Source organism: Dermacentor albipictus, chromosome 1, assembly GCF_038994185.2.
Source record: "Dermacentor albipictus isolate Rhodes 1998 colony chromosome 1, USDA_Dalb.pri_finalv2, whole genome shotgun sequence".
In the NCBI taxonomy this organism is placed as follows: domain Eukaryota; kingdom Metazoa; phylum Arthropoda; class Arachnida; order Ixodida; family Ixodidae; genus Dermacentor; species Dermacentor albipictus.
In genome coordinates, this window is record NC_091821.1 from 189,703,405 (window position 1) to 189,717,955 (window position 14,551).

Sequence of the window (14,551 nt, forward strand, 5' to 3'; positions counted from 1 at the left end):
TTCAATTTCGTTAATGCGATATTAAGGCTTACTTGAAACCCAGAACGCTGTCTGCTAACACCTAATTCATAGTTGTTGTATATAGGTTGCACTACCCGAAAATATGACGTTGTTCGTGTTCGTGAAACACAGTCGCCGCCATAAGTTAGCGGGTTACTGGACATTTATTAAACGAATAGCTCGCTTTTTTATACTCATGTCACTGCTTCGCAGTGGCGTAGCAACAGGGGGGGCCGGGGGGCCGTGGGCCCCGGGTGCAAGGGGCCAATAGCGGGATGGGGGGGGGGGGGGAGGGTGTCATACGTCTGAAGACACCCCTCTTTCCGCCGGCTACACCCGGAGGGGAGGGGTGACAGAAGACCTATGGGCCCCGGGTGCCAGACGACCTAGCTACGCCACTGCTGCTTCGTATGAGTTATTACCGTTTGTGAAGTTATCGCCACTAGTTGCATATTGTGTTCAAGGTGTGTGTGCGTGTGTTTGCGTGTGTTTGTCTCTTTGTACTTTTAGACCGTATATAACTACTAATATATATCACAGCTCCAACCAGAAAGGTCGCCCATGCATGTCACATGTTTAGTCCATGCACCCTGAAATTGCACCTCAACATTTGGTCAGGAAATCTGCCGCGCCTTAGTAGAGAGCAGCATGTGAGCAATTATGTAATGATAATATTGTTAAACATAAATCACTTCCAGAGAACACCTATGCAAAACTACCAAAGTATGGACATGCCCTCACTATATCTATCTCAGTATACTCAGCATCAAAGTTACGGACATACCCTCAGCATATGTTATTAGGTGTTAGACAGTACCAGCATTTAATACGACATAGTCCAATGAAAATGCGCTCAGCGATTTAATGCGATAGCATTATACAGGGGACACACCCATCTTCGTTACTGGCTTCGATGCGAAATAAAGTGTGCCGATCCCGAAGGTCTATAAACAAATGATTGGGTGGACTGGACCTTATATCATACGTGTCATCGCAGAATTTCATCTCTGCAGTTTGTAATACGAGCCTATAGACCTTTTTTGTCCACGCTGTGGCAGCAGTGCATTCATAACCCCACAAAACTTCCGGTCATGCATTTCTGACAGTCAAGCTAGCCAAGAAAACGGAAGTATTTTGCGCATAGTTTACTGTAGGCATATTCTTGATGTGTTCAGATATAAAGAAAGTGCGGAATGTGTCGATCTCATATATATATATATATATATATATATATATATATATATATATATATATATATATATGGGCTTTTCTTGTTGCACTGAACAATAAAATTCACTTGAACGTTCCAACTTCAGAGCAAAACTGATGCCAGCTGGAGGGTTCTGTAAATCTTTAGGCTATTGTAACTTGAGATGTTCCAGAGGGCTTGACCGGAAGTCATCTGGTAAGCCTGTTTGTAAACATGAAAAGGCTGCGTACTGAAGGCAGTGCAATCAAAGGAGGGTGGTACTGTGCACGATGAGTGTTCTCGCAAGGTTTTTAAGCAATGCGTACCGATTCCGGAGGCAGAGTATTCGGCATGCGTGGGCCGATATTTATAGTGCCATCAGGCTTTTCGTCGCGTGCGCTTTTCCCCTTATTTTAGAATCGGGAGCATAGTGTAGCGGAATAACTTTTCGTCACTCTATTCAGAAAAGCCACGCTACCTCTTGAACATCAGAAGGATGTAACGGGAACGGTTGCATGATGTGAAAAGCTTCTATACAAGCGAAAAAGACGCACATCGAAGTTGCCGTCACCCGCCGCGCTATCACGACGCACATGGTGCGCACGACACAGCGCAAACCAATGCGCAAACGCACACAACGGGCGACATAGCGGCAGTACAGCTATGTTGACTGTGGCGCCCCTTGTCTGCATAAAATACACACACATTTGCCATTTTGCTCTACATAACGCTGCAATATTTTTAGGATATCAGAGCACATAAATAAATTACGCAGCTTTTGACTCACTTAATTTAATTTTTTTGCGTTGTTTACCAGCTCACAAACATGTTCCTGGTCCTACCAACGCTGGCTCGACCGGAACGCTCGAAAGACGCAGACACAGGTTACGAACGGCAGTGCTGTGTGGCGGGCGGAGTAATCGCGGTCCATTTCTTTTGATGAATGGGAGGCAGCAGTCTATGAAATAGCATACTCGTAGTAATTTTATGCAGCTATAGCGATAAAGTACAAGCCTAAATCAATATTTTTATTTGGTCCGTAGTTACTTCATTAGCTTAGAACCCGATTTTTTGTCTGCACAGTTTTCTTATGCGGAAGAAAGCTGTTGCTCGGCGAAGCGTTTCCCGCCAATTTGCCGGACTATATTTTTTTTCGCATGTGTGTGGGTGCATATGCATATCAGTGGTTGACTGTGAGTGTGGTCGTGTGTGTGTGTGTGTGGTTAGGTAATTTCGTGCTCGAACAAACCAACTTTAATCATGGGGCTCTCAAGTGAAGGTGATCAAGAGGTCAGAGCTTGTTTTCAGGAGGTTTGCTCCAGCCTGAACATGGATCGTCTCACGTCTGATCAAGCTTTGAACACGTACGAGAACATCAGCATGAACTACACTCTCGAGGTAAACCATCATTGACAAGCACTTGCTTCGCTTTCATTCAAGGCACTTGTCTTCACTTGCGTGACGGTTTATTCCTTTGACGATCAGGAAAGTACGCCGGTGCCGATCGTTGGTATTTCCCGATCTCTGAGCCAGTTTGAACATTTTGTTTTCGGGCCACTTCTTTACAAAACAGCAAGTTCTAAGAAGTATAATTTTGTTGTAGGTGTCGGTTTTGACGGCGTTACGTTAACAGCGGCCTACTGCTGTTTGGGAGCTATTGGCATAATAAGAAGCTCGATTGCGTTTTCGTCAGGCAGGGTTTTGCGCGATAACCATGTCAAACGCAGAGCACAGCAAACCAACGATGACGCCAATTTTCAAACCTCCTGATGATGCACTTAGTAGCAGAGTGTGTATTTGTTGGGCATTCATAACATACATAACGAACTTTCTCTAGTATTTATTTGCTGCTGAACTTCATTCTTGCTTTGCGATGTCAACTGCGCTCGGTTTAGGCTTGGTGGCGGCGTCCTTTGCTTTTTGCTTGTCGCCATATGATGTCCGTGACCGGCTTTTATTAATAGCATTCACACGGAACCAAATTATGAAGTAGAAATGGTGGGGTTTTGTAGTTCAAATGGTCCACAATATCTGCCAGCGTCGAATCGTTTAGGATCCGCTAGACAGCCTGTCTTAGGAGGTGAACCTTGCGAAGTAAAGCAATGCTCACGGAACTAGCGTGCGTTATCCTAGGAATCATGTTTGTGCGCACATTCATTAAAAGAAATATAGCGTCATTCAGTGCTTCTCGTTTACAATGCGATGCACCTATGTTCACAGTTGGCATATTCGAATGCTATGCTTTAATCCATGCTGTCAACTAAAGGCTGTTGAAACGAACTTGTCGCCGTTTAGGGTGTACTTGGATTTACTTTTTGAATTTTGATTGTATTTCATGTTTAGGTAGTTAACCAGAGCAATTTTTTTTTGCAGGGCAACATGCGGCATTGGATTGCTTGTGCGCTCTATGTTGAGTGCAGGAATGGGAACGTGCCCACAGTAGCCCACACATCACGCATCGAAGGCAACTGTGTCTCCCTTACCAGGCTGCTGTCAATATGCAGGATTAGGTTGGTCTTTTCAAACTTGAACGGTTGTATTTAATTGGTGTGATACTTTCTAGATTAACTTAAAGTCGCTGAGGACTAAGCTTGTGCATTAAGCTTTTCGTTCAGTGTGATAAACTTGAGGCTTGCATTATTTTTTAGCAATCCTTATAATGTCTGAAGCAATGTCAGACTGCTACACACCCCCATACGATATATTTGAAAGTGCAGTTGATCTTCATGTCTAAAAGCAGACTTGGGGACCTAGTTGATTTGGAATATTGTTGCTAAAAAGATAAAATTCAGCTAGCAGGACAGAACATTCCTCTGACCTTTTACTGTTCTGCCCTGTGTGCTGAATTACCACTGTACCTACGATATTACCTTCGTGTGACTATTGGTTGATGTTAATGAGCACTTGCAAAATGCAGTATACATTTAGTTTGAAAGTGCATCATGATTCGACTCCACTTAAGATGCCACATAAAGCACAAATGAACTGAAGTGCACCAAAAATTTGAATGCGGGACATCACTGTCTAGTTTTTCTTTTTATTATGGTTCATACAAACAAGTAAAAACATTAACACCATGTTGTAAAGTGCCAGTGTTTACAAAAGCAGAGTTTCACATAGAAACTAGGTAGAGAGAGCATAATCAGGGTTCTTGAACATCAATTTGTATGTGGATGTGAAATGTGTGGTGATGCAGCCCAGTCAGGCACACTGGTGCATTTAGCTGCATCTCCTGACACTGCTGACACTGCTGCATACTGTGTGTCTTTAATAAACATAAAAAAAATGCACTGAAATTCTCAATGGCTGCATGTTATGGGCAGGATGGGATTTGTCTCGTTTTTACTGTATTCGGTGATTGAAGGTTGCTGCTTTGAAGCCATGGAAAGAGATTGTTTGGGTAATATTCGACCTGTAATTCAATTTGAATTGACTAAAATTTCACTTGTATTCTGAACTGTATAACTACAAAAACTGGGAGAGTGCATTCATCTGATTGTATGGTCTCCAGAACAAAATTTCTGCAAAACAAATTTTTGCAAGGAAACATTTTACTTCTGCTGATATGAAATCTTTGTCTTTAGTTGCATTAATTTGAGTAAATGACCCTTCCCCCCCTCCCCCCAGAATAAAAGGTGATCTTGCATTATTGCAAAACATGACATAGGGCAAACTGTAAAGTTGGAAGCTGTTTTCTAGGCAAAATATCTGGTTAATGTGTAATGTAAGAGGAAGCCTTATGGTCCTAATGATTCTATTGCCAGGAACAACTTATTTACAGTTCTCTGTGACTTGTGTGGGTTTATAAATACCGTACTTTCTTTTTTCAGTTTGCTTGATTTTTTTACGAAGATGAAAAAGTGGGCAGATATGGCCAATTTGAATGAACGGATGCGACAACGCATTGAAACTATCGAGAAGAGCTTCTGCGTCACCGCAAAAATCTATGAAAAATATGTCCAGATTTTTGCCACCATATTTAAGGAGCACCAAGGTGCGGCTCAGCGTCGTTCCATCAAGGCTGTGAAGCGGAGGGTTCACAGGTATCAATCTTTCTCTGAAAATAATTTAATGCTTAGTTTTGCATATCTAAATCTTTTGTAACGCTTTCTTTAAATTGCTTTGTGATGAATCAGTATTAGATAAAGAACTTGCTGTCAGATTTTCAGAACCTTTATCGAAGTTTTTTTCAGCCTGTGGCTGAAAACAGACTAGAGTGTCAGTGTTGGGAGTAGTATAAGTAGTGAAATATTGGGGACGATGAATTTGAAAACATGTCATTTTGTGTGCCTGTCTGTGTGTGTATGTGCCTGGAAGGAAACAATTTCTGTGTTGTAACATTTGTGTTGCCCATGGCAGAGACTTCATCCACTGCTGGCACTTGCCAAATGATAGACAGCACAGCTTGGTGCCATGGCATGCTTGCGGTAACAGAATAGTCCATTTCCCTTTTCTTCAATCCCCGTTGTGTTACTCCAATAGGCCGCTGGCTGTCTGCCCTGTGGATCACATGACTCGGTCAAGTCCACCTAATGTCTGCTACAATGTCAGCTACCTACATTTGCTCTCTAATCTGCACTGCCGTCTTCCTGTCTTTTAATGTTGCAGCTATCATTTACCATTCCATCAGTCATTGCACTGTTCTTAGTTTCAAGTTTTCTTGTCTTCCAAGTTTCTGCTTTATTGTTCCTGTTAATTTAGCATTTTCACCATGTATGTGCAGTTTATATATTCATTGCTTTTGCCTTGTTCAGCTCGCAGTACCTTGCATGACATTCATGCATGGACCCATGTCTAGGCATGACTGCTAAGGGCCATGATAGTAAATTATTGTCAAGAAATAAAATGTCTGATTGGTTCAGTGATTGATGGGTTAGTGCTGCCAGTATGTGCGCATTACATACTTTTCAAGGACGTCAGTCAGTGGCCATACATGACTTGACAGTGCCTGCCTAATGCACTTTCATCCATTTGTATTTGTTTGCAGGTTTCTTATGATCCAGGTCGTCTGTGAGCACATGGCCTAGATAAACATACTCCTTCATTGAGACTGACTACCAATCATGAACTCCTGCTCCCTTGCTAGGCTGTTTAACATGTGTTTTCTACATATTAATCTTCAAACCTATCCTTGAATTTGCCTGATCAATTTGTTGTAAGTCATCTGCAGCATTTCTGAATAGGACAGCATTGTCTGCAACCCACAGGTTACTCATATATTTGCCATTAATCAATATGCCTTTATCAGGTCCTTAATTGCTTGGGAGCACTCACATGTCTCTGTTTGGGTATCAGATCCTCAACTTCAGTTGTGGCCTCTTGAAATTGTTGGTTAAGGTCTCGTTCATTGCCTCTTATGCTATCATCATTATTGTGTTTAAATACTTACTTCATATTTGTTGGAAAGTAACGGCTTGCATTTGTCTGCTTTCCTCATGACTGCTATCTAATTAGTGCGATTTTTCACACTTTTTTCCTTTTCTTCTTTAAATCAAGGATACGTAGGGCTTGACTGACCTGTGATCACTACACTTTACCATAGCGCATTTATATCTTGCATGTGCCACATTTTGGAACTAGTACATTGTAGACATAGTACAAATTCTATTATATTTCTTGTTTTCTGTTGGGACTTTTTTCATCTCCTGTTACTGATGTTTTGGGAGAGAGTATTATTTTGCAAGCTATGGTCGAACAGCTTCATAACAAAGTGTTTGGGGCCTCCGAAATCATTCGTTATACACCAGAACCGGGACACAGGTCCCACAGCACACAATAGAACCGGGACAAAATTATTCCTTCGTTATGCAGACCATTTCATTGTAGAGGCATTCCGCTGTGTTCCTTTCTGCAGACTATACCGATGTGCATCTGTGATTATTTCTAGAGTTGACGCAATAGTTTTCCAGTTGCATATTCTCGAGCCAACTTTTTTCCTGCTTTTGCATTGGATTATCCTATGAATTAGTATTCTGAGCTTTGACTTTTCTCAATGTTTTGAAGACCTTATAGAACATTGTCATCATGAGGGGAGGTGACATGAGTGATGCGCGTGCACTCATATACTTTCTGTATTTAATGAAATTTCATTTTTCAGCTATCTATGCCTACACCTAAATACATTTTACACATGTTGCAGCTTCTAAACCCTTCTTCTCTGCTGTATCTCAGCAGAATTTCAGTGTTTGAGGTCCATCTGGTCTTATGCTTCCACACTGATGTTTATGGCAGAACTTTTGGCCCATTCAGTATGGGACCTAAAGGCCAACAGCAAATAAATTTTTGGCTGCGTAAAAAGCCTAGTTTCAGATAGTGCAATATAGAATGTGCAAAATTTTTCGTTTGAAAGACAAGTGGATGCATCATAAAAGGATAATAAAAAGTACATATTTTTGAAACCAAAACGATAAGAAAAAAAGAAAAACGCCACTATTACCAATTGGCAGCGGTAGCGCATGACTGAATGCATGACTTCTCAGCATGCCCACTGAGATTAGCCGCCGCCCTGGTGCGCTGAAAAATCTAAGCGGCGATATGCTAGGACTTATGTCATATCTGTTAACCACCAGATGTATGCGCCATCTGCTTAGGTGCTATTGAAAGACTGCTAATAAGAAAATTAAACCATTAGCAGTCCTGTAGCTTTGCCAAGATTACTTCAGTAGTACATATATGCTACTCATTTATAACCAATTTAGTCAAAGTTAAATTTTGTTGCAGTTAACCTTTCATGTGTCTGAATTGCGTATCTGGCATTGCAGATTCCAAATTTGGTACTGGCATTGTGTGTGTGTGTGTGTGTGTGTGTGTGTGTGTGTGTGTGTGTGTGTGTGTGTGTATATATATATATATATATATATATATATATATATATATATATATATATATATATATATATATAAATAAAAACGGGGGTGGTGGGACGGGTGGTCTTTAGTAAATAAAGAAATTGCATTAGTGAATTTGATCCTAACTTTGTGTTTTATGTGGTATATGGTGTCCTAGTGTGCTTGATAATGTAAAATTTCTAGTAATGTGTCTCCTTTTCCCTTGCTAGGCCTACTCAATGCAATTCAAATGACATGTTCAATTTCATCTGGACGCTCTATGTGTACATCAAAGGTGAGCATTTTTGTAACTGCTGCCGTGATGTTTGATTGCAGAAAAGCTGTCTGCTCATGATTGTCTTTTACTAGTTTTAACAGGCTGTTTCACTACCAGTAATTAATGGAAATTCTTATAACGATCATGTTTCTGTGAAGGGACACTAAAAAGAAATGCTAAATCAGTTTAGGCAGGTAGAACATTATCTCAAAGCTGTTTGCATTTTGCTGGTGGGAAAAGGTTGAGTGTTACCATGGAACCTGAGGGCCAAATTTTCTTTATTGTATTTTTCTGCCCATTTGATTACTTCATTCGTTGTCTGGGCTTGATGTTCAAGAACAATACAGGGGGCTATGAGGGATGCTGTGGTGTAGTGCTCTGGACTAATTTTGACCAGTTGATTCTTTTGACATGCACTTGAATCCAAGTTCACTAATGTTTTGTTCTTGTATTCTGCTTCCATCAGAATATGGTATTTCAAATTTGGAATAGAACCTATGATTTTGTGCTTAGCACTTACCACCAGAGCCATTGTGCAAAGATTTTTGCATTCACTGTGCCGAACTGATGACATCAATGATGTCACAGACTTCAAGGTGTTTTTGTGTATTTTGTTCGTCTTTTGACAAGGAGAAGTTGCCAGAAACTCCCAGGCTGAGTCTGCTTATTTTTGAATTCATATAGTCTTTCTGAATTTTTAAGCAATTAACTAGCCTTGGACAGATGGCGCCTCAGTCGGTGGTGTCGTGAAAAGCTAGTGTGGGAATTGTCAGAGGACCATCCACCTTTTGTTTTTGTCCTTTCTGGTGTACCAAACCTGACCTCTTTGGCACTCCAAATTTGTAATCAGTGACTGTAGCATGACTTCATGTTTTTCTTTAGTGTCCCTTCAAAGTGATTTCAAGTGGTGTCATTTACCTAGTGTCATGTCTATGCACAGTGACAGTACCTCTTTCGTATTTTCTTGTGAACACTTGTGTTTAGTCACATTTTCTCATTTGGTTTTTTAACTAACAATGTACTGAGTAAGTACACATATTATTTCGATTTTCCCAATTCTGCGTTCAGCCGCAAATGGATGCTTTAATAATATGGAACCCTGCATTTTTTGTGTGTTGTGGTTGCCACATTCTTTGGATAATACCTAAGTCCTCATTCTCAAACACCTGGTTTATTAGAGGCTGAAAAGCCCACATTTTCATACCTTTCCAACTCCTTTAGTGTCCCACTTTATTTCAGTAGTAGATACAGCTAGCTCTGTCTTAAGAAACAATTTATCTCTCATGGGGATAGGGACATGGTGAGGAACAGTGTAGGCTTAATGGTTAAGTTTCATTTGCATAGACGTGTAGTGGCATCTGCCTCATTCAGACATACAAGGATGTATTGATAAAGAAGTTCAGACAAATTTTTGTGGTATAAATGCGTTTGCATTTGGCATTTTACACACCTTCCCGTGAACATAGAACTGGACAAGTTGGTATATGTTTGTGATATAGCAGCACAAGAAACAAACACTCTTTTCCTTGGTCATATCCGTTTTCTATGCTGCTGTATCTTGCCCACATAGGTGGCATGAAGATGTAGTAATTGACAAAAAACTCACATGCTGTAGTTTGGCATAGTATGAGGTAAAGCATGCTATAGGGACATATTAAAAATAAAGAACAAAAGGTTGTCTGCTATAATTAAATGTGTTTATCCAGCACAAAATATGTAAAAACTCGTAATCAGCTTAATTTCCTAGCTTAGCCTCTTGAGTCTGGTTACCAAATGAAGCATGCATTTTTTTGTGTGTGATTTGTGTGATTACAGATAGTTGTCCTTGTGGCCATTCTCAGAAAGGGCAATCATTTTTATATCGCACCATGATAATTTTTTCTACATTATTCGCAGAGAGGTGAAACCTTGCATTAAGAGCTTTTCGTGCTCTGAGAGACGGGCAGTGGCTGCCATTGGATGTTAAAGTGCTTTTGAAAGCAAGTCGCAAGGTGGCCTGCAAGGATGCCCATACAGACATTTCCCAGGACATGTAGTGAAGCTGGTGCCAGTATTGGTAACCTAGTGAGAAAGTCGCTAAATTTAGCAAGTTTTCAGTTGCGTTAACAGGTTTGCCTTTCTGGAGTCTTGGAGTCTTCTTTAGTGGCTTTTTTTACTGATGTTAAAGCTGGTAAATTGCCCTGGCAAAATTCCTCAAGTAACTTTGGCTAAGTTGAATGCTTCACCCCCATTTTATCCCAAGGGCTAGAATCTGCCTCCATTGGTGGCTACATACATACTGAAGAGCGTATTAGTGAGCTGCTTATACCGAAGTTGCTTTTCTAGGCAAAGCATGATCTTGAGATCTGTTACCATCAGTGGTTGTTTTCTCATTCCACATTCTGACCATTGACTCGCCACCACAGGAGGTAATTTAAAGGTATAGTTAAAAAAATATAAGGAAGACATCTAGAAGGGGAAGGGGGAGAACAATTAAAACGCCAGAAAGGCAAAATTCCAAGCTAGTCATCTTTTTCATCACTTTCCGAATATTCGTTACAAACAGTGTGTTTTGCGCCGTGACCTGGGGAGTTTGTCCCCTCAAAAAAGGTTATCAACATTGGCTGATGCTTTGGTCACTATGCTGGCGAGATTTTTTTTCTCCACCTTCATTTACATGCTGGTGTCAGTAATGGGATGAGAAGGTGACGTGAGCTCTCTTCAGTCTTCATTGTGGTTTATTTACAGGTCGTTTCTCAGCCATCTGCTGTGACCTTGTCAACTGCTACCACCTCTTGTTGTGTTGCATTGACTATGGCTATTGTACAGCACTAGCTGCAAAACGTGTGGACCTTCTCGACCCCAAATTTTACGAAGGTTAGTCTTGCAGTGCTTGGTGCATGTGTGCAGGCATTTTAAACATGTTCAGTGGGCATTATTTGCATTTGACAGCCGCATCATCTGGGATTGATTTTGCTGGACAATCTTTTAACACTTGTGCGAGTTGTGACAGCTCTACCTGTGCAGTCTTCTTCTTTTTCTTCTTTCTTGCAAGATAGAGAAAAGAAAAGGCTGTGCTTGATAGGTGGTGCTTGAACTTGTCACTGCCAATTTCTTTTTATTCTTTCAAGAGAAGTCAGTATTATGTGAGCTGTTGTGGACTGGTTAGATATAAACTTGAATGAGTTCTAAACAGGCTGACTGTTTCAAGCACCAACCTCCTTTATGAATCCAGCCAACAGTAATTGGTATGGCCTTGGTAAAGGTAGGTCATGTTGAAGCATTAGCACTAGGATGAGGTGTCACATTTGTGTCAGTCTTTAGCTAAGGCTTGGTGTAGTTGACACAGTTGTCCAAAAAGATGAAACTTGTGGTAGTTAACCGGAAAAAAAAGAGCATGTGTTTTAAGCTTGGGAATAAACAAGCATTAAAAAAAATGAACCTTTAAAAATTACACTGTATCTTGTGTAGGCAAAGAAGGGTAGAGAAAGTTATAGCAATGTGCATTCTTATGTAAGCTCATTCGTTTCTAGAAGTGTAATTCCCAAAAGGGTTTCTTTTTTTTTTTGTCAAATTGCAAATAGGTTGATTTGTCCTAAAAAAACACTTTTATTTACCTATATGTCATAATTTTTGTGTGGATGAATTTTGTTCACCAAGTTACCTTGTATTCTGTTTATGCTTAGTGATGCTGCATTTGTTGTTACAAACACATTGTTCTCATGTGGAAGGATGTTGTCTTTGTTTCTATCTATGAGTTGGTTTTTTTTCTAAATTTTATTGCTTGTACATCATTCTTATGCTGTGTAAAACAAAAACAAAGAAACACGCTTTCTAAATTGCATATATACGAAGCATGTTTTTTCCCCCTAAAATGCTATTTTTTGCTAGCTGAGCTTAAGCATATTAATTTAAATCAAAGTATCATTAGTCTTGCTGCAGTGCATTAAGCATTGTTTTCTTTCTCTCTCTCTCTTTTTTTTTTGCAGTTATTGAATTCAGTATTGTAGTCTGCTTAACTGAGCTGCTAAGATGAGCAGTCCATTTGCGCTGACCATATTATGTCTTCTGTGTTTCTCTCAAACCACTGGCCAAGACAAAGTGTTAAGGTATTTGCAGGATTCTACTGCTCCACCAATTGTTACACGCAGTTATATTATCGTCCAAATATCCAAAAAGAATAACTTGGTGCCGATTCCACAGTGCACATTAAGTAATGGCGCCCGAGTCGACACATAGCATGTTGAAACGATATTGTGGAAGATACAAAGGCACGTAGACACGCACACAGCTGAATCTTAGCGGCTAGTGGCTATCGGAGTCCAACAACACCTCCTTTTCACTGTCTACTGGCCAAAGAAAGTCATCTTTGGTGCTATTTAATGCGTTAGAAATGCCACACTTATGGAGGCTCATGCAACCATCCTCTGCGGGAGGGCATTCCACACGCCATGAACCCACCTTGCGATGTCTCGAAGCGTCGCTTTCTTCAGATGACTCGTTCTATGGAAATGTGGCCAGCTACCTTGCATATAGCTTATTTTTTTTAGATATTATTTTTCATTTTTGATCTTGAGTAGAATTAGTTACAGTTCTAATGCCCATGCAAATTTGGGCTCACCTTTTATTTACAAAAAAGTGTGCGTTAGAAACGTGCAAATACAGTAATCTTGCATGTGGCAGTTAGCTCTGCTGCAGCTGTTTAATAAATTTTGGTGATCAGGCTCTGAAAAATGTTATTGAAATTGTTTGATGCATGCTTTCTGATGCATTCAAATTGTCATTGTTGATATTGTCGCCCATACTTGACAAAAAAGAAGTGTTAAGAGGAATGTCGAAGCTGCCTCTTGTGGTAACATTGCTGTTTACGGTGGCTTTAAACTATTGCAACTCCTTGGTTCCTTTTTGGTTTCTTACTTGTTTGAATCACTGTAATGAGATCATGTACTTTCTATCTACTTATTTGTGACTGCTAATATAATATTTACTGTTTTACATCCTCGTTAAGTCGCACCTTCATTTTGCCAGGGAAAAGTCATTGTGATATGCTTTAGGTCTGAGATAAACCAAAGTTTCTTGGAAGATAGAAGCTTGAATTAGAGAACTAAACATACCTGCCACCTACTAAATTTTTTGTAATGTTTACAAATTTAGTCCCATTCTATGGTCTTACAAAAGTTGTGCTCGCTTTTACAAAAAATAGTCTGTTAATGCATATGTTTATAGCTCTTGAAATATAGAGTGACACAATATTACAAGATTATGCAAAAGAGTAATTGTGTGCTGCCATTTTGTGGCTGTGCAAGGCGCCACATTAACTACAGAGAACTTGCTTCAAGGAAATTTATTCAGAAAAGTTCCTCAAGCAGGTGACATTGGCTTCGAGGAAGTTTATTCAGAAAAGTTCCTCAAGCAGGTTACATTGGCAATAGCATAGTCATGGAAAAGGTTACTTTGATGTAAAAAAGAAAAGTGTGTACTCGGGACAGACATTAAAAACATGCGCTGTGATCCCCCCCTCATCTTGTTGAATTTGCAATATTTTACGAATATTAAGGTTCACAGGTTGGCGGCCATGACTAAGGGATAAGTAAAGAAGGCAGCTTCATTTAAGTGGTTAATGGTTAATAGTGCTGCAGTTTACATAGGCCCCTGATAATTTTATGTTAATTATATTTGGGGTTTTACGAGCCAAAATTATAGTCTGATTATGAGGCACGCTTTAGTGGGGAAGTACAAATTAATTTGTACCATCTGGGGTTCCTTACCATGCACCAAGTGCACGTACACAGGCATTTTTGCATTTTGCCCCTATTGAAATGAAGCCGCCGTGGCTGGGATTTGATCCTCTGACCTCGTACGTGGCAGTGCAACGCCATAGCCACTAAGACACTACGGTGGGTATAGGTCCCTATTTTCGTATAGTTTATATATAGGTTTCCATCCTTAATGGTGGTCATCATTCACATGGTTTATGCAGACTCCCATTCCCAACTAGAGATACTGCTTTCCCCTGGTTCTACTTTAGTTCCTTCAACAAAAGTACAATAGAGCAAATGAATATTTTTGATGTTCATTTGCTGCTAAGTACTGCATCATTCAGTTAAATCGATTTGCCAAATCATTCCTCGCTAAGATGAAGACTTGCGTGTATTACGTGAAAATATGTTTCCGAAGGATAGAAGGCAGGTTCTGATTCTTGCACCTGAGCAACAGGACCTAAGCTGAAAAAGGGTTTTGCATGCATAAATGTACAGATATCTCTAGTTGTAAGAAAAA

The 14,551-nt window shown here is 40.2% G+C and overlaps 1 protein-coding gene across 3 annotated transcripts in view; it reads left to right on the forward strand.

Annotated features, from left to right (window-relative positions):
• The first annotated feature begins 2,061 nt into the window (after positions 1 to 2,061).
• Positions 2,062 to 14,551, forward strand: part of LOC135898039 (retinoblastoma-like protein 2) — a 127,558-nt gene continuing 115,068 nt past the window's right edge. For 2 of the 3 annotated variants that reach the window (XM_065426771.2, XM_065426772.2), the window contains exons 1-5: positions 2,063 to 2,587; positions 3,563 to 3,699; positions 5,020 to 5,232; positions 8,247 to 8,311; positions 11,021 to 11,149. In XM_065426771.2, coding sequence (XP_065282843.1) covers positions 2,450 to 2,587; positions 3,563 to 3,699; positions 5,020 to 5,232; positions 8,247 to 8,311; positions 11,021 to 11,149 — 682 coding nt within the window. In that variant the 5' untranslated portion in view covers positions 2,063 to 2,449. Of the gene's footprint in view, positions 2,588 to 3,562; positions 3,700 to 5,019; positions 5,233 to 8,246; positions 8,312 to 11,020; positions 11,150 to 14,551 lie in introns of all 3 variants that reach the window. The other variant, XM_065426773.2, reaches the window with a different exon arrangement.